Source organism: Trichechus manatus, unplaced genomic scaffold, assembly GCF_000243295.1.
Source record: "Trichechus manatus latirostris isolate Lorelei unplaced genomic scaffold, TriManLat1.0 scaffold00019, whole genome shotgun sequence".
NCBI lineage: Eukaryota > Metazoa > Chordata > Mammalia > Sirenia > Trichechidae > Trichechus > Trichechus manatus.
In genome coordinates, this window is record NW_004443955.1 from 14,764 (window position 1) to 34,278 (window position 19,515).

The window sequence follows — 19,515 nt, forward strand, 5'->3', positions numbered from 1 at the left end:
TATATACATATATATACACTTCACTGGTTTTGCTTCTCTAGAGAGCCTAGCCTAAGACATTTGGTACCGAGAGTGGTTCTAGAGAAACAAAATTGTAAAGATGAATTTTCTAAATTTGTTCTCAAGTCTGGTTAGTCTTAAAGATGTTGATGACTCTGTTTCCAGTAGTAAAGAGGGTACTGCTAATCTATGGCATGAGGTGATAATTCAAATAAGCAAAATATCACCACCAATAGATCGGGTATTGGTGAAAGACGAGGCTCTGGGTGATTGCATGTATGATACTTTTCTACAATTTTGTCATAATGAGAAGTATAAGGAAGCTGGTTGGTTGGTCCTACTTTTGCTAGACAAATTGGTGAAAGAAAGAGATGAGCTCAGGGCTTTAGAGTCAAAGCTCAAGTGGTGCACAAACAACCTCAAAGTTTCCACTTATGCCTTGAAAGAAAGCCTTGTCTTGTAATAACAGAGCTGATGTTGCCAAAAACCAACCCACAGTCTTACTGTAAGAGTGACCGAACTACTACATCAACTCAAGTGCCAAACTCAAGATGTGTCTGAAGTTAAAATGAGGGCACTGATTGGGAAAGAAATAGGATCCTGAAACCTAGGATGGGGACATACTGGCAGATAATCACCAAGCTGGAGACACTGAGCCCCTAAATTCCATTGAATCACTCCTACCAACAGAACCATTAGCCCCTCCACTCTGATCTAATGAGATTAACCCAGCTGCATCTAAAGCACCTTTGTCTGAATCATTGCCTGGGACATCACCTGAGGCAGATGCTTTACAAGACAATGCTGAATGTTCTCAAAAAATTTCTCCACCAATTTTGGCTTCTAGACCTATAACAGATTAAGTCCCAGAAAGCCCCAAAAGGTGAAATACAAAGTGTGACCCAGCAGGAGGTACGCTACACTCCAAAAGAACTGCTTGACTTTTCTAATATGTACAAACAGAAACCTGGGGAATATGTGTGGGAATGGCTATTAAGGGTATGGGATAATGGTGCAAGGAACATAAAGATGGATCAGTCTGGGTTTATTGACATGGCTCACTTAGCACAGATTATTCATTCAATGTTTCAGATCGAGAAGTTAGGAAAGGATCTAATAGTTTATTCGGTTCAGCCACTGAAGCATGGGTTACGTGGTGGCCTACACTAAATCAAATTGAAGTACCAGACCTGCCTCGGTATACTGCAGAAGGTATCCAAAAGGGAAATTGGCATGCTAGAGTAGATTTATCAAGTTAGACCCACAGACTCACACATGGAGTACCTAGAGGACACACCTTTTACCACAATGGTGAGGAACAAATTTGTGAAGGGAGCCCCAGCATCCTTGAAGACTGCTGTGATTGCTATTTTATTTATGTCAGACTTGACAGTGGGAACTGACTTAACTCAATTAAGACATCTAACTCCAACAGGGCTGATTGGAGCCCATGGTAGTAGGGGCCAAGTGGCAGCAATCAACCGACAAAGACAAGGTGGGTGTGGTTACCATAATGGACAGCAGAGTCAAAGCAGTAATAATAGTCTGACTCATATGGACTTAGGGCATTGGCTACTTAGTCATGGTGTCCCTAGGGGTGAAACAGATAGGAAATCTACTAAATATTTACTTGATCTGTACAAGCTGATGAATTCTAGATCAAGTGAACAGCAATCTAACTCCAATCTCCAGAATAGAGAGTCATGGCCCCTCAATCAATTCCCAGACTTGAGCGAGTTTCCAGACCCACAATCCCTTGATTGAAGGGGAGGCCGGGTCCCCTTGAGGAAGGACTCCAATACACTGCCAAAAACTTATACTGTTAATCTTTCTCCCAGCAGTCCCCAAAGGGATCTACAGCCTTTTACAAGAATGACTGTTCATTAGGGAAAAGGAAATAATCAGACTTTTCAGGGATTACTGATACTGGCTCTGAACTGACACTAATTCTAGGAGACCCAAAACCTCACTGTGGTCCACAGTCAGAGTGGGGTTATATGGAGGTCAGGTTATTAATGGATTCTTAGCTCATGTCAGTCTCACAGTAGGTCCAGTGGGTCCCCGAACCCATTCTGTAGTGATTTCCCCAGTTCCAGAATGCATAATTGCAATAGATACACTCAGCAACTGGCAGAATCCCCACATTGGATCCCTAACAAATGGAGTATGGGCTACTACGGTAGGAAAAGCCAAGTGGAAGTCATTAGAACTGCCCCCACCTAGGAAAATAGTAAACCAAAAGCAATACGGCATTCCTGGAGGGATTGCAGAGATTACTGCCACCATCAAGGACTCAAAGGATACAGGGGTGGTGAATCCTGCCACATCCCCATTCAACTCACCTGTCTGGCCCATGCAAAAAACAGATGGATCTTGGAGAATGACAATGGATTATCGAAACTTAACCAGGTGGTGACTCCAATTGCAGCTGCTGTTCCAGATGTAGTTTCATTGCTTGAGCAAAATAACACATCTCCTGGTACCTAGTATGCAGCTATTGATCTGGCTAATGCCTCTTCTCCATACCTGTTTCCAAGGACCATCTGAAGCAGTTTGCCTTCAGCTGGCAAGGCCAGCAATACACATCTTCAGATGCCTACCTCAGGGCTACATTAACTCTCCAGCCCTGTCGTAATTTAGTCTGCAGGGACCTTGATCGCCTTTCCCTTCCACAAGACGTCACACTGGTCCATTATATGGATGACATTAGGCTGATTGGACCTAGTAAGGAAGATGTGTCAATGACTCTGGACTTACTCGTAAAACATTTGCATGCTAGAAGGTTGGAAATTAATCCCACAAAAATTCAGGCACCTTCCACCTCAGTGAAATTTCTGGGGGTCCAGTGTGGTGTGGGGCATGTCCAGATATTCCTTCTAAAGTGAAGGATAAATTATTGCATCTGGCTCCTCCCACATCTAAAAAGGAGGCACAACACCTAGCAGACCTCTTTGGATTTTGGAGGCAGCATATTCCTCATTTGCGTGTGCTACTCTGGCCTATTTGTCAAGTAACTCGAAAAGCTGCTCGTTTTGATTGGGGCACGGAACAAGAGAAGGCTCTGCAATAGGTTCAGGCTGCTGTGTAAGCCACTCACAAGATTTTTGCTTCTTGTCCCTGCAACCTTATGCTCTGCAGGTCTAGAGGTCTTAGTTCCAAATGGAGGAACGCGCTCACCAGGAGACACATCACTGATTGCATTGAACTGGAAGCTAACAATGCCACCTGGCCACTCTGGAATCCTCATGCCTCTGGATCAACAGGCAAAGAAGGGAATTACCATACTGGCTGGTGTGATTGATCCTGATTATCAAGAGAAAATCAGATTAATATTACACAATAGAGGTAAAGAAGAGCATGTCTGGAATGCAGGAGATCCGTTAGGGCGTCTCTTAGTACTACCATGCCCTGTGATTAAAGTCAATGCAAAACTACAGCAACCCAATTCTAACATGACTACTAATGGCCCAGACCCTTCAGGAATGAAGGTTTGGGTCACCACAGCAGGCAAAGAACCATGACTAGATGAGGTGCTTGCTGAGGGCAAAGGGGATCTAGAACGGGTGGTGGAAGAAGGTAGTTCTAAATACCAGTTACGGCCACATGACCAGCTGCAGAAACAAAGACTGTAATTGTTATGAGCATTTCTGCTTTGTATGTGTGCATTACATATTTTTGTTTTCTTCACTTATGAGATGTAAAGAGGGCTACTGCATTTTCAGTTGTGTGTTCGTTGTATCATGTTAGGCTCAAGTATGACTTCGTAACAGTCTTTATTCAAAGATTATGTAAGGTTTAAGGAGATGTGTATAGGTGCCAAGTTGACAAGGGGTGGACTGTGATGGCTGCGTGTCAACTTGGCTGGGCCATGATTCCCAGTGTTTTGGCACTCATAATTATATGTTGTGATCACTTCCCTGTTGAGATTTGATATGTGATCAGCCCCATGAGATCTGCTGTGAGTTGGTACTGGCAAGGGCAGGGCCTGTGGCAGCTCACCACCCCCCGAAGCCTTCATCTCTCCACCCTCCACTGCCTAGCAATTCCTGCTCTCCTTGCTGGGACTTTTACTTGTTCCAGATCCTGCAGCTGGCTCCTGATCGTCTGACCTCTGGGTCTTGGGACTTGAGCTAGCAGCTTACCTGCAGTCTTGCCTGCCAATCTTGGGATTCATCAATCTTCACAGTCTGTGAGCAACAGCCCTGCTCTTCAGCCTACTATCTTGGGTTCCCCGGCCCCTGCGGCTATGTGAATCAGAAGCCTCTTTCTGACCCGTGGACTTGGGACGTTGCAGCCTCTACAACCGCATGAGAGAGTCCCTTGATATAAATCTCTCTCTCTCTCTCCCTCTCTCTCTCTATATATATGTATTTATATGCTTTACTGGTTTTGCTTCTCCAGAGAACCCAGCCTAAGATATGGGGTATGGTGGTACATCCCTCAAGATAGGAAGCTGGGGTGGGAGATTGATAGGGGAGCAAGAGAAGAATTCAGTTGAGTGTTTGGGCCATTCAGACAGACATTCATTTATTGTCATTCAACAATTATTCATTAAGTTCTGGCTATATTCCAGAGTCCCTGAGGGGTGCAAACAGTTAATGTGCTCAGCTGTAAACCAAAAGATTGGAGGTTCAAGTCCACCCAGAGGTGCCTCAGAAGAAAGGCCTGGCAACCTATATCTGAAAACCCAGTCACTGAAAACCCTATGAAGCACAGTTCTACTCTGACACGCAGGAGGTCTCCAGGAGTCAGAATTAACGTGACGGCAACTGGTTAGCTATGTTCCAGGTATTATTTTAAGTTCTAGAGATGAGCTGTGAGCCAGACCCTCATGAAGCTTACATTCTGGTGGATAAAACAGATGATAAACAAATAAATGTTATATTTATTTATCTATTATACATATAGTATTTTATATATACATATATACAAATATGTGTATATACATTGATTTTTGGAGATGTACAGTCAGCAATTATAGATCTGGAACAATGTGAGTTCCACATACAGATTTGAGAGTTATCAGCATACAGATGATATTAAAACTAGAGTAGAAAAGATTGCCTAGGGATAGTATTAATTCTCTTACATAGAATCATTTCTACTGTGATTTTCTCCATCTTAGGGAATTTGTGCAATCTATGTTTTAGGTGATGCATCACCTGTCTATTACTACAATAATGCAGTGTAATAAACCATATGGAAACCTAGCAGACTCCTAAAAGAAAAAATTAAACAAGTATATGTAATAAGTTTGGGGATGGTTTATTATGAGCAAAAGTTAAGGGAAACAATTAAACTTAGTTTTTATCATTACAAATAACAAAAGCAAGATGATACTCCATCTTTGGCCAGATAAGGTTTATAAAGTCATTAGCCACTCTGAGTTATAAATCTGTGAGAGCAGGCGATACCTTCTGAAATGAGCACAGACTTCAGCACTCAGCCTGAGTACCACGAAAACCTGCTTTGCTAACACTTGCTGTAATGTGGATTATGTAGTGTGGCCTGTGCAGAGGGGAACTTAGTGATCATTAGAGCTCATCTCTAGGAGAAACTGAAGCTTGCAGAAGGATGCAAAACTAAACAGGGTCATGAAAATGAAGGTGTAAATAAATATACTGAACTACAGAACTAACTGGCTACTCCTCAAAATCATCCAACCATTAACAAAGGTTAGCTAGAGACCACTATTAATCTGATTAATAATAACAGTTAACTTTTTGAGGACTTACCATGTGCCAGGCTGTAAGTACTGTACATACATTAACCCTACAAAATAGGCAGTTTTTACCACCACTACTCCTCCACCCTCACCTTCTTTTAAGAAATTGAGGCTGAAAAAGAAGGGATTTGCAGGAGGCGACACACCCAATAAGTGATGAAGCCAGGATTGGGACTCCTGTTTGCCTGACTCTGAAGGCCTACCCTCTTGACCACTAGATTATACAACCCTCGGTCCTGCGTGGAAACAAATGGGGCAGCCAGTAGCCTGAAATCTGGCAGTGAAGGGAGCAGAGCCTTCCTTGGAGTGTGTGCCATTCCCATCAAGAGCTCTCAGGCTGCTGCAGGAGGCCCAGTGAGCCCCCTTGGGGCTGAGAGATCTATCCCGGCCCCACAAACCGGTGTCCTGTCACGGCTTCTCTGTCTTCACAAAGTTAGAGGCTCTGAGCACCAGTATGGGTCAGACAAGAGACCTGGGGCTCGGAAAACTTACAATTCGGTGGAGGGGCCACCTCTCTTCACAGTCCCCACCAGGATCAAAGTGGAGCAAGGCCCCAGGCCCCCAGGCCACTTTCCTCAAAGTGACATTCCAGAACAAAGGTCTGAATCCTATATTTCTGGTCACTGACAAGCGAGCTGTATATAGAGCATTTTCCTGGGTCTGTGGGGATTGCAGAGCTAGGGAATGCTTGGTTTCTCTCCTCCAAAATCTGTTTCTTGCCCATAGACATACTATGTTGCTGTAAACAACTAAGTTCTAAGATTTTTTTTTTTTTTTTTTAAGTACAACGGGAGACATTCCAGCACCACGTTATACCTGACAAAGGTATACGTCCCTTGCGGGTTCGAAATGGCATTGGGCCGCTTTGTGGAGCTCAATGATGAAAGGGAGATTTATCTACTGCACTCAAAAGACCTCTGTCTCAGGTAAAAGACAAAAAATCAGTTGCCAGTCAACTCCAAATCATGGCGCCCTCATATGTATCAGGGTAGAACTCTGTTCCATAGGGTTTTCAATAACTGGTTTTTCGGAAATAGATCGCCAAGCCTTTCCTCTATGGTGCCTCTGGGTGGACTCGATCCTCCAACCTTTCGGTTTGCAGCTAAGCACATTAATCGGTTGCACCACCCCGGGGCTCCTCAGGTAAAATTGCCTCCCCTCAAACACTTTCAGACTTACCCAAACGCGACTACTGGAAAACCCACACACAACCAACTGATCCACCTGCAGCTCTGCCGGACATGCGCACAACAACCTCTGCCCCTCCGCCCGCCGCACGTTGCAGGAGCGCTGACTCTCGCGAGAGTCCTAACATCGCGGAGACCCAACGCCAAGGCAGCACAATTATCGCGAGAGGAACTGTAACCTCGTCAAGACCCACGCCTTTGGGAGCTCAGGCCAGGACGGCTGTGGGAGGATATGGCTGGCGCTCGGCTGTCGTGGAGCCGGCTGGACAGGAAGCAGGAGTTAGAAGTACGCGAGCTGGTCCGGCATGTGACAGGCCTCCAGGACGAGGCGGACCCCAACTTCCAGCTCGCTCAGCACTTCGCCTGGTCGAACTTAAGGTGTGGTCCCCGCCGCCTGGTGGAGCCCCCGGTGGAGCTCGGGGTCTGGGCCCGGCCGGCCGCTGCTGGGCTGCGGGCTCTTCGGTCATTGGAATGCGCGCGGATGGCCTCCAGGAAGCGCTCGCAGGCTCTGCTACTGCTGCTTCCGCACGATTCCTTAGTGCCCTCTATTCCCCTGTCGCGGTGACGCACGCGTGTTTTAACAGTGAATTGTGGGTTGTTGATTGTCAGCCTCCCCTCTTAGAACGTGCGCTTTCTAGGTAGCAGGTCTGTGTCTGTCCTGTTTCCGGCCGTACCCATTGCACTTAGCGCAGTAAATGCACATCAAAAATCGTTCTTTGAATGGATAGGTAAGTGAATTTTTAGAGCAAAATTATGACCGCACCCTATTTAGAATGATATTCTCCCTAACTCACTTCCTGCCCGGGCCACTCCAAATCTCCCTTACTCAGCCCTCCTTTTTCCCCCAGAATGCATATATTATAACACATTGGATAATTTATCCGTTGTTTACTGTTTGTATCCTCCACCGGTTATGTATGGCGGTGCATCCCTCAAGATAGGAAATGCGCACCCCACCTCCGGTTAGAATACAAGTTCCACGAGGACAGGGATCTTGGTCTATTTTGTTCGTTGCTGTATCCCAGCACCTGGAACAGTTACCGGCACGTAGTGCACAAAGTCACCTAATACAGCTTCTAATACAGCTCATGTAATTAACTTTTAATTAATTAAAGGTTTAATTATTTTTTTAAATTTGTGCAATTTATTTAGGTTGAAGTAGTCTTTCTTTATGGAAGATGTAAACTAGACAATACTGATACGATTATTACCTGCAGTGGAAGTTTTACTCAAAGATGTGTTAGTCAATGTTAATATTCTACCTGTTTAATTTGAGTAAAAGTGTTCTTGAACAGTAAACAGTTTTTCAAAAATTGTAATCTTGGTAATCAGCTTTAATGATCATAGATGTAAAGTGCCTAAACCACTGCCAGCAAGTCGATTTCCACTCATAGCAACCGTATAGGACAGAGCAGGACTGCCCCATAGGGTTTCCAAGGCTGTAAATCTTTACAGAAGCTGCCACATATTTTCTCCCACAGAGCGGCTGGTGGGTTCAAACTGCCTGCCTTTCAGGTAGCAGCTGAACACTTTAACCACTGTGCCACCAGGGCTCCTCCATAAAGTGCCTACTTGAATTATAATAAGAATAGAGGGCTTTCAGACCCATGAAAGCATGCCAAGTTTCTGAAATAAACTAAATTCTTTAACTTATAAAAATAACACGGTGTGAAATAGACAAATTTAAATTCCCTGTCCCAAATGACTTTTCTATTAATATTTATAAACGGTGGTAGGTAGATAGATGCCTTTTTAGAGTTGGGAGAGAAACTAGAAGTTACTATCCTCTTTTACAGATAGAGAAACTGAATTATGGTAGTACAGATAGAGAAACTGAATTATAGTAGGTAAAGTCGTGTTCCCACACAGCCAATTAACTGGAATAGAATTAGATGTAGTTTGTGGTAGTGTAATTTGCTTCTTATTTTAGGTACTGATTACTGGCTTTGATACTAAAAATGGAAAACCAGATAATTTTATGATGCTTTAAAAATGAACAATTCATGTTTACATTTTTTAAAATTGTGGCCATATTCTGTTGTTGTTGTCCTTAGTTGCCCACTGAGTCCATTCTGACTCATGGCAACCCAATGCAGGCCCTAGAAATTCAGAGATAGGTAAAATACAGCCTCTATCCTTGAGGAAAGGAGCCTTGGTAGTGTAGTGGTTAAGCGCTTGACTGCTACCCAAAAAGTCAGTGGTTCAAACCCACCAGCGCTCCACAGGAGAAAGATATGGCAGTCTGCTTCCATAAAGATTGCACCTTAGTAACCCTATGGGGCAGTTGTACTCTGTACTATAGGGTCACTAAGAGTTGAATTGACTCAACAGCAGTGGGTGTTTGGATTTATCCTTGAGGAAGACAGAGACAAATCTAAGAACTATAGCCAAAAAAACCCAAACCCTTTGCTGTCGAGTTGATTCTGACTCATAGCAACCCTATAGTATGATGTGAAAAACCCGTTGCTGTCAAGTCAGTTCTGACTGTGACTTCAAACTGATTCTTTCTGGTTTGAACCCCTGCTGGGGATTTGCATTTCTAACAAGTTCCTAGGCCAGTGGTAATACTACTGGTTAGGGACCAATTCTGAGAACCACTAGTAGAGCAGTGGTTCTTAAAATTTACCGCACGTAAAAATCACCTGGAGATCTTGTTAAAATGTAGATTCTGGATCAGTATGTCTGGGGTGGAAGTGTGCATTCTCTGCAGGGGTTAGAACTGGAACGAGCTGGTTTGAAGCCCAGAGTCCGACTCATAGTGACCCCATGAGACAGGATAGAACTGCCTCATAAGGTTTCTAAGTCTTTAATCATTACGGAAGCAGATTGCCACATTTTTCTTCTATGGAGCAGCTGGTTGGTCCAAACCACCGACCTTTCAGTTAGCAGCCAGGTACTTAACACTGTGCCACCAGGGCTCCTTCACAGTATGATATAGAACCAAATCCAACGCCATCAAATTGATTCTGACTCATAGCGACCCCATAGGATTTCCAAGGCTGTAAATCTCTGTGGAAGCAGACTGCCACATCTTTCTCCTGCGGAGCCACTGGTGGTTTCGAACCTCCAGCCTTTGGGTTAGCAGTCCATTGCTTTAACCACTGTACTACCAGGGCTCCTTATAGAACCAGGGAATCTTAACCTGAGGGTCTGAAGATACAATTCAGATGTTTGTGAATTTGAACAAGAAAAAAAAATTACCAACTGAAAAGTAATGTTTCCTTCCATTATGATTGGAGGCCATCTGTCATGGATTGAATTGTGTCCCCCAAAAATATCTGTCAACTTGGCTAGGTCATGATTTGCCAGTATTATATGATTGTCTACCATTTTGTCATCTGATTTGTTTTCACTGTGTATTGTATATTCTATCACTATAATGTAATAAGATAGATTAGCAGCAGTTATATTGATGAGATCTACAAGAGTAGATAGTGTCTTAAGCCAATCTGTTTTGAGATATAAAAGAGAGAAGCTAGCAGAGAGACATAGGAACCTCATACCACCAAGAAAGCAGTGCCGGGAGAAGAGTGCGTCCTTTGGACTTGAGGTTCCTGCACAGAGAAGCTCCCAGATCAAGGGAAGATTGATGACATGGACCTTCCTCCAGAGATAACAGAGAAAACATTCCCCTGGAGCTGACATGCTGAATTTGGACTTGTAGCCTACTAGACTGTGAGAGAATAAATTTTTCTTTGTTGAAGCTATCTACTTGCGGTGTTTCTGTTATAGCAGCACTGGATGACCAAGACAGCAACAAACCACGGTAGTAGTATTAGCCTACCTATGATTTTGTCACCGGTAGAAATCACAGATTATTTTCACATTATATAGTTGCTGCAGATGTTTCTAAATATCATTTACTATTACTTTAATGGTAGTTAGTGGACCCACTGCTAGACCTCTTTTACTGTACCAAAAACTTTTTAATAGTTGGGAACTGTATTTTAATATAGTTGGTTTCTGTTACAGATTGAGTTGTTTCCCTGCAAAATGTATGTCAGCTTGACTAGGCCATGATTCCCAGTATTGTGTGATTGCCCACCATTTTGTCATCTGATGTGATTTGCCTATGTGTTGTAAATCCTACCTCTATGATGTTAATGAGGCAGGATTAGAGGCAGTTATGTTAATGAGGCAGGATTCAATCTACAAGATTAGGTTGTATCTTGAGTCAGTCTCTTTTGAGATATAAAAGAGAGAATTAAGCAGAGAAACAGGGGGACCACCTACCACCAAGAAACAAGAGCCAGGAGAATAGTGCGTCCTTTGGACCTGGGATCCCTGTGCTGAGAAACTCCTTGACGCAGGGAAGACTGATGACAAGTGTCTTCTCCCAGAACTGACAGAGAGAGAAAACCTTCCCCTAGAGCTGACAGCTTGAATTCGGACTTTCTTGCCTCCTAAACTGTGAGAGAGTAAACTTCCGTTTGATAAAGCCATCCACTTACAGTTTCTGTTATAGCAGCACTAGATGACTAAGACAGAATTTGGTATCAGGAGCGGGGTGCTGCTCTAACAGATGCGTAAAATGTGGAAGTGGTTTTGAAACTGAATGGGTAGAGGCTAGAAGAGTTTTAAAGTGCCTAATAGTAAAAGCCTAGATTGCCTTGAAGAGACTATTGATGGAATTATGGACATCAAAGACAATTCTGATGAGGATGCAGAAAGAAGTGAGGAGAGCTGTTACACTGGAAATGGTGCAGACGGTGAGAGGCAGCATCAGAGCAACGGCAGCAGCAGAACCAGGAGACCAGTATAAGACAGGACTGGAGCCGAGAGCCGACCCACGGAGCGAGAGGGCTGAGTGCCTTCGCACAGGAAACTTCCTAGTGGAGTGAGGTGCCTCTGGGCACTTATCGGTGGAGCTAGGCTTGCCAGTCCACAGAGCAAAGGAGTTAAGTGCCTTCTGGCTGAAGTTTACTGGCAGAATGGGGTGCCTCCAGGCACTTATCAGTGGAGCTAAAGAGCTATGGAGCACTTGGCCCAGCAGGGCACATGCAGGCAGCAAGACCCAGGGGGCTGAGAGGTGAAGGAAGCAGAAGCTGAAGAGATAGGGAACACAGGAAGTAGAGCTGCCTCAGTCTCAAAGGGTAGGGCCATGGCCTGTGGGGTCTCAAAGGGTGGAGCCATGGCATCTGGGGCTTCAAAGGGTGGGGCCACAGCCTCCTAGGTTTCAAAGAGTCAGATCTTCACCAGCGCGTTCCGGAGTGTAGGGCTGCCTTTTACAAGTGTCAGTGGGATGGGGCCAGATCCACTGCCCAAAGATGAAGGGGCAGGGTTGCCATACCCAGGGGACAGAAGGACGGAGCCTGCCGGAGCTAATGGGGTGTAGTCACCACTCAGATGAACTAGGAGAATGGGGCTACCTAAATCTGAGGGAGCAGAGTTGCCATTCGAGGATGGTGGGCTGAAACCCAGGGCCGAGGGGCCTTCACCCAAAATCTGGAGAGTGTGACCAACACTTAGAGTCTGGAGGGCAGGACCATTGCCTAAATGGTCTCAGGGAACAGAGGATTATTTTCAAGCCTTGAGAGCTAATGTAATGTGTTCTGCTGACTTGCTTGGTGCCTATTATCCCTTCTTTCCCTGCAATTTCTCCCACTGGTAATGGAAATGTTTTCCTTTTGCCTGTTGCATCATTGTACTTTGGAAGCAGATAACTTACATTCTGGATTTCACAGATGAAGAGGAATTTTTGGATTTTGGACTTGGAGTTGATTGAAGACTTTTGCTATGATATGATAGGGTGAATGTGTTTTACATGTGGCAAGGAATGAATTTGAGGGGGGGCCAAAGGATGGAATGTTACAGATTGAATTGTGTCCCCCAAAAATGTGTGTCAACTTGACTAGGTCATGATTCCCAGTACTGTCTGATTGTCCACCATTTTGTCATCTGATGTAACTTTCCTATGTGTTGTAAATCCTACTGTCATGGATTGAATTATGTCCCCCAAAAAATGTGTGTATCAATTTGGCTAGGCCATGATTCCTAGTAGTGTGTGGTTGTCCTCCATTTTGTGACTGCAATTTTACATTAAAGAGGATTAGGGTGGGATTGTAACACCACCCTTACCCAGGTCACATCCCTGATCCAATGTAAAGGGAGTTTCCCTGGGATGTGGCCTGCACCATCTTTTGTCTTACAAGAGATGAAAGGGAAGCAAGCAGCAAGCAGAGAGTTGGGGACCTCATACCACCAAGAAAGCAACTCTGGGAGCAGAGCACGTCCTTTGGACCCGGGGTTCCTGCACCGAGAAGCTCCTAGTCCAGGGGAAGATTGACAACAAGGTCTTTCCTTCAGAGCCGACGACAAAGCCTTCCTCTGGAGTTGATGCCCTGAATTTGGGTTTGTAGCCTACTGGACTGTGAGTGAATAAACGTTTGTTGAAGCCGTCCACTTGTGGTATTCTGTTAAAGCAGCACTAGATGACTAAGATACCTACCTCTGTGATATTAATGAGGCAGGGTTAAAAGCAGTTATGTTAATGAGGCAGGACTCAATCTACAAGATTAGATTGTATTTTAAGTCAGTCAGTCTCTTTTGAAATATAAATGAGAGAATTGAGCAGAGAAACGGGACCTTCTACCACCAAGAAAGCAGAGCCAGGGGTGGAACACATCCTTTGGACCCAGGGTCTCTGCGCTGAGAAACTCCCTAGACCCAGGGGAAGATTGATGACAAGGACTTTCTCCTAGAACTGACAGAAAAAGCCTTCCCCTGGAGCTGGCACCCTGAATTCAGACTTCTCGCCTTCTAAACTGTGAGAGAATAAACTTCTGTTTCATAAAGCCATCCACTTGTGGTATTTCTGTTATAGCAGCACCACATAACTAAGACAGTTTCCTTTGTATTTTATTTTATGCATTTAAAGACTTTATTCTGAGAAGGTGTCCTTAGGCTTCACCAGGTTGCATTATGGTGTAAAAACGATTAGGAACACCTGGTGTAGAACGTGCTATGCTGGATGTAGACACAGGACATTATAGGAGGACAGAGCTAAAACACAGGGTTGGAGAGGCTCACAATGTACCTGTGTGCCGAGGAAGGGATGCTTGCGTAGTCTCTGAGACACAGTAGTGGTTTGCCTGGTTAATGGTGGAGGTAATGGGAGGGGAGAGGTGCACTCCCATACATCCTAAACTCCTAGCTGAGTTTAGGTTGTATGGGCAGATACAGAGGGCTATGATAATAGTCTACCCAGTTATATGTGACAAAATTGGCATAAGAATTGCATTTTTAACTTTATTAGATTTCATCGTTTCTTGGATGTCAACAGCCACAAGATAGAAAAGACAATAAAAGGGTAAGTCATTTTTATATATATGTATATACCCATATATTCAGAAATATATGTATTTTCATTGTAGATCTTTTTGTTAATATGGTTCACTATCAGTTGATTTTTTTATATTTTAGAATTTATGAAAAATTTATTATTCATTCTGATCTCAGCAAAGCTGCTAGTTGGAAGAGATTAACTGAGGAATTTCTAAATGCATCACTTCCAAGCATAAAGGAAATTAAGGTATGCCTTCTATAGTGAGATCTCTGTTGTGTATTCCATTGTTTCCACTTTGATTATCTTCAGCTTCTGTTAACATTTAAACGTTCATTCTATTGTAATATTGCCTACTGGCTAGAGCAGGATCTTCTGGAAATTGGCTTAAATATTGCCATCAAATCTAGTGTGCCTCTTGCCTAATGAATAAAAAGCATGTTCTTGTTTAAGTGTCTTCTTGTCAGCCCCAGCCTACTTTGAAAATAGAGATCAGAGCCTGGAGCAAATAATGGCACGGTTTGTTTGCCTTAAAAATTTTAGATTGCTTCTCAACACCTGTTCATAGTAACTACCTATATAATGCTTTCTGGATTCCAGGCACTGTTCTAATCAGTTTCATATTGAGTCAGGAGTGCCTCAGGCTTGATGATTCACTAGAAGTATTCACAGAACTCAGAAAAAATGTTCTCCCAGTTACAGTTTACTGCAGCAATAGGATACAGATTAAAGTCAGCAAAAGGAAAAGGTGCATGGGGCAGAGCGCAGGAGAAACCAGATACAAGCTTCCAGGTTTTCCTTCCCAGTGGAATTGCAGAAGGATGTACTTAATTTTCCCAGCAACAATGTGTGACAACATGTGGGAAGTGTGGCCAACCAGGGAAGCTCACCTGAGCCTTGGTGTCCAGAGTTTTTATTGGGGGTCAGTCACGTAGACATGAGCACCTGCATGGCTGACCTTAGCTACTCAATCTCCAGTCCCCGAGAGGTCAGACTGGTAGAGCTTGGCCCAGGGCCTCAGGCATACAAAAACGGGTGTTCACCATAAATCTCGTTGTTAGCCTAATGGTGAAGCTGGTACAGCATGGCTCAAGGCCTCAGGCGTATGAAAGCACTCTTTATCAGGCAGGAAATTCCAAGGGCTCAGAGGTTATCTCCCAGGAGCAGGTCAGGGACCAGTCCTGAAGACCTTCAGAATGTTCAGGGTTTGGGCAACCCAGGCCTATTGAGCTAACTAACCATTGACTATGCACATATATTAACTTGCTTAATTCTGTGAGAAATACTTTATTATGGATAGGCTTTCCTTATGGGAAATTGGCATCATAAGGAAGAGAGGTTCAGATAATTTTTCTTTAATTGTCCATTAATTAAAGAAAAGTGCTGTAAAGGTATTTCTGGAAGAGTGGGAAAGAACTGCAGTGCTCTGAATCCATGCCCTTTGTTGTTTTACAGTTGCCATTGACGTGGCCCTGACTCGTGACAGCCTTATATATAACAGAATGAAGTGTTGCCCAGTCCTGCACCATCTTCATGATAGTTGATATGTTGAATCCATTAGTGTGGCTATTATGTTAATCTGCCTCATTGAGGGCTTCCCTCATTTTTGCTAACCTTCTACTTTATCAGTCATGATGTTCTCTTCTGGCGATTGATCTTTCATGATGATGGGTCCAAAGTAAGCAACCTGAAGTCTTGTCATCCTTGCTTCTGAGAAACATTCTGGTTGTATTTCTTCTAAGACTGATTTGTTTGTTCTTCTGGCAGTCAGTATTCTTCACCAGTATTGCAATTCAAATGCATCAGTTATTCTGTCTTCCTTTTTCATTGTCTGGTTTCACATGTGTATAAGTTGATTGAAAAGACCATGGCTAGGGTTAGACACACCTTAGTCACTCAAAGTGACATCTTTGCTTTTTAAGATCTAAAGACATATTTTGCAGATTTGCCCAAAGTAATACGTCATTTGATTTCTTGCCTGCTGCTTCTTGGACATTGATTGTTGATCCAAATAGAATGAAATCATTGACAACTTCAATTTTATTCTCCATTTATCATGATGTTGTTCGTTGGTCCGGTTTTGAGGACTTTTGTTTTCTTCACATTCAGGCATAATCTGTACTCAGGGCTGTAGTATTTTACTTTCATCAGTAAGTGCATCAAGTTGTCTTCATTTTTGGCAAGCAAGAGTGTGTCATCTGCATATTGCAGGTTGTTAACAAGTCTTCTAAGGAATAGAAGCACACCTCTTTCATTTACTGTTCTTGCAGTGACCATTTGGGAAGAGAAAGAGGCAGTTCTCTGGGTGGATTGTAGAATTTAATAATTTAAACCCTATGACACCATTATATTAATAATATAGGCGTTTTTATACGCTTACTATGTGCCAGGCACTATTAATCCCATAAAGATTCTATTCCAATAATTTTTCCCTTTTGGGCAAGTTAAATGACTTAATCTCAGTTTTATTTGTACCACTCAAAATACCTGTGATGAAATGAGTTCCTTTATGTGGCATTTGCCTTGGTTCTTTGCAAAAACAGCTTGACTTCCCTAAGTCCCGAGGCATTACCTTTGCCCTAGTTTTCTACCCAAAAGGGTTTATTACTTTTCTCCAGGTTGATTGATATTTTTTGGGTAAGCTGTAAACAGCTTGATGGTTTGATACTTTTTGTCTAGCCCTGGGCTGCAGTCTGCCCTGTGATTGGTCTGTTTTATACACCTCACAGATATTGATCAGTTTACTATGCAAATTGAGTGACTTGTGGTCTACCAAGGGGATTGGTCAGTTCTTGGTTCTGCTGGGAGGGTCATGCCTTGAAATTGACAATGAGTTTGCTTATATAAGCAGCCAACCCCACAGAGGTTTTAGAAAGGCAAGAGGAAAGAAGAAGCAGAGAGAAAGGAGATGAGGAACCTCCTAAAAGAGCTATAACAAGGGCCAAGGGCAGTAACACTGAAGACAGTGAGAGGCCTGGAAGAGGCCCTGCAGCAGAGTTGGTGGTGACAGGCCAGGAATGGGCCCTGCAGCAGAGTCAGTGGTGATGGCAGAAATCTGCTGCTAGGAAAGCAGCTAAGAGAGCAGAGCAAGCTGCTACACTGGCTATGAGCTACGTAAGTTAGCAGTGGAGAGGCTGACGGCAGGGAGGCCAAAGCTAGAGTGGCCTGCATGGGTGAGAGAATACACGCATGGCCAACAGGAGGCCTGTCCTGAGGGAGTTGAGGCCTGCATGTCTGAGAAGTGGGTGTGCATGACCAAGAGGAGGCATGCATGGCCAAGAGGGGTTGTGCATAGCAGAGAGAAGGGCCTGCTTGCTTGCATGGCAAGAGGATCTGAGAGAGCTGTCCTGCACTGAAGAAGGGAGGGATGTACTCTCCACTTCGGGGAGGCTTTCAGACTGCCCACACGCTTCCTGAACCTGATCCCCAGTTGTAGCCTATTGATCCTGATCCTGAGTTGTTATTTCGTTAATAAATCACTTCACTGTAAGTACAGTTTGTTAGTTCTGTGGGACATTGCAGTGAATTGTTGAACCCAAACTGGAGAGGGAAGAATGCTGAGGGGAGGGGGAGTGGCTCTTGTCAGAGATGGACTGGCACAGTACCTTGGAGAAACTGGAGATCTAGGATATATTTGGCCTCTGCCTCATAGGAATTGGCTTTGTGCTGGTTGTTGTATTTGAAGTTATTCGTGTAATACCTATGTTCTTACAGGAGAATTAAATTAAACAAGTGTCCCTTCTGATCCCTACTTTGACCTTTTCATTTTCATCTCTTGTCATTTTTCTGCATCACCTCTGCTATAGGGGGCCCTGAACACAGTAGAACCTCAATTCCTAACTCTGCTGTGACACATCCTGTATTCAGTACCTGATCTGCCATTCCCCTTCCCTCCTCCTGAGGAACCTCGTCTTCCAATATGAAATTCAAGTATTATCTCTATGGAATCTGTGTATTTCGTATATTTGTTATCCTTATTATTGTTTATCGTCTTTCTCCCCCTCTAACATGTGAGTTTAACAAGTGTAGGGCTCTGTATCTGATTTGTTCCTGTTGTTGTTGTTAGGCACTATCAGGTCGGTTCCGACTTAGAGTGACCCGATGTACAACAGAACAAAACATTGCCGGGTCCTGCATCATCCTGACAATCCTTGTTGTGCTTGAGCCCACTGTTGTAGCCACTGTGTCAGTCCATCTTGTTGAGGGTCTTTCTCTTTTTCGCTGACCCTGTACTTTACCAAGCATGATGTCCTTCTCCAGGGACTGGTCTCTCCTGATAACACATCCAGAGTATGTGAGACATAGTCTCACCATCCTTGCTTCCAAGGAGCATTCTGGTTGTACTTCTTCCAGGATGGATTTGTTTGTTCTTTTGGCAGTGCAGTATTCCTCGCCAAAACCACAATTCGAAGGCGTCAGTTCTTCAGTCTTCATTATTCGTTGCCCAGCTTTCGCGTGCATATGAGGTGATTGAAAACACCATGGCTTGGGTGAGGTGCACCTTAGTCCTCAAGGTGACATCTTTGCTTTTTAACACTTTAAAGAGGTCTTTTGCAGCAGATTTTCCCAGTGCAGTACACTGTTTGATTTCTTGACTGCTGCTGCTTCCTGGGTGTTGATTCTGGATCCAAGTAAAATGAAATCCTTGACAACTTCAGTATTTTCTCTGTTTATCATGATGTTGCTTATCGGTCCAGTTGTGAAGATTTTTGTTTTCATTATTTTGAGGTGTAATCGATACTGAGGGCTGTGGTCTTTGATCTTCATCAGTAAGTGCTTCAAGTCCTCTTCCCTTTGAGCAAGCAAGATTGTGTTGTCTGCATATCACAGGTTGTTAATTAGTCTTCCTCCAGTCTTGATGTCCCATTCTTCATATAGTCCAGCTTCTTGAATTATTTGCTGAGCATACAGATTGAATAGGTATGGTAAGTTCTTAGGCACCTGAAACAGAATAGACACTCAATAAGTATTTGTTGAAGGAGTAAATAAACCTGTGCAGTCCTTTCTGCATTGCTTTCTCTCTCTCTGTCCTACTCCGGCCTGACTTAAGTAGAATTGCTCACCCGTTCTCCCCTGCTGTGCATTATATACATCTGTTGTAGAAGTAACTTTGCAATTCTTTTTTCAGCTTTGTTGGTATATGATTTATAGACCATAAAATTCATCCATTGTGAGTGTACAATTAACTGATTTTTAGTAAATTTATAGTCACGCAGCCATCACACAATCCAGTTTTAGAACATTTTCCATCGTCCCAAAATTTCCCTGAACCCCATTGCAGTCAATCCTTGCTGGCACTCAACCCTGACAACTACTAATCT

At 43.7% G+C, this 19,515-nt stretch overlaps 1 protein-coding gene across 12 annotated transcripts in view; it reads left to right on the forward strand.

Moving 5' to 3' along the window:
• Positions 1-6,598: 6,598 nt before the first annotated feature.
• TUBGCP5 (tubulin gamma complex component 5) overlaps positions 6,599-19,515 on the forward strand; it is a 92,323-nt gene continuing 79,406 nt past the window's right edge. For 4 of the 12 annotated variants that reach the window (XR_002823376.1, XM_023727819.1, XM_023727821.1 and 1 more), the window contains exons 1-3: positions 6,602-7,290; positions 14,168-14,221; positions 14,335-14,443. Coding sequence is in view for 7 of the 12 variants with exons in the window: in XM_023727819.1 (XP_023583587.1) it covers positions 7,145-7,290; positions 14,168-14,221; positions 14,335-14,443 (309 nt within the window). In the remaining 5 variants the exon portion in view is untranslated. The other 8 variants (XM_023727822.1, XM_023727818.1, XM_023727826.1 and 5 more) reach the window with 6 other exon arrangements.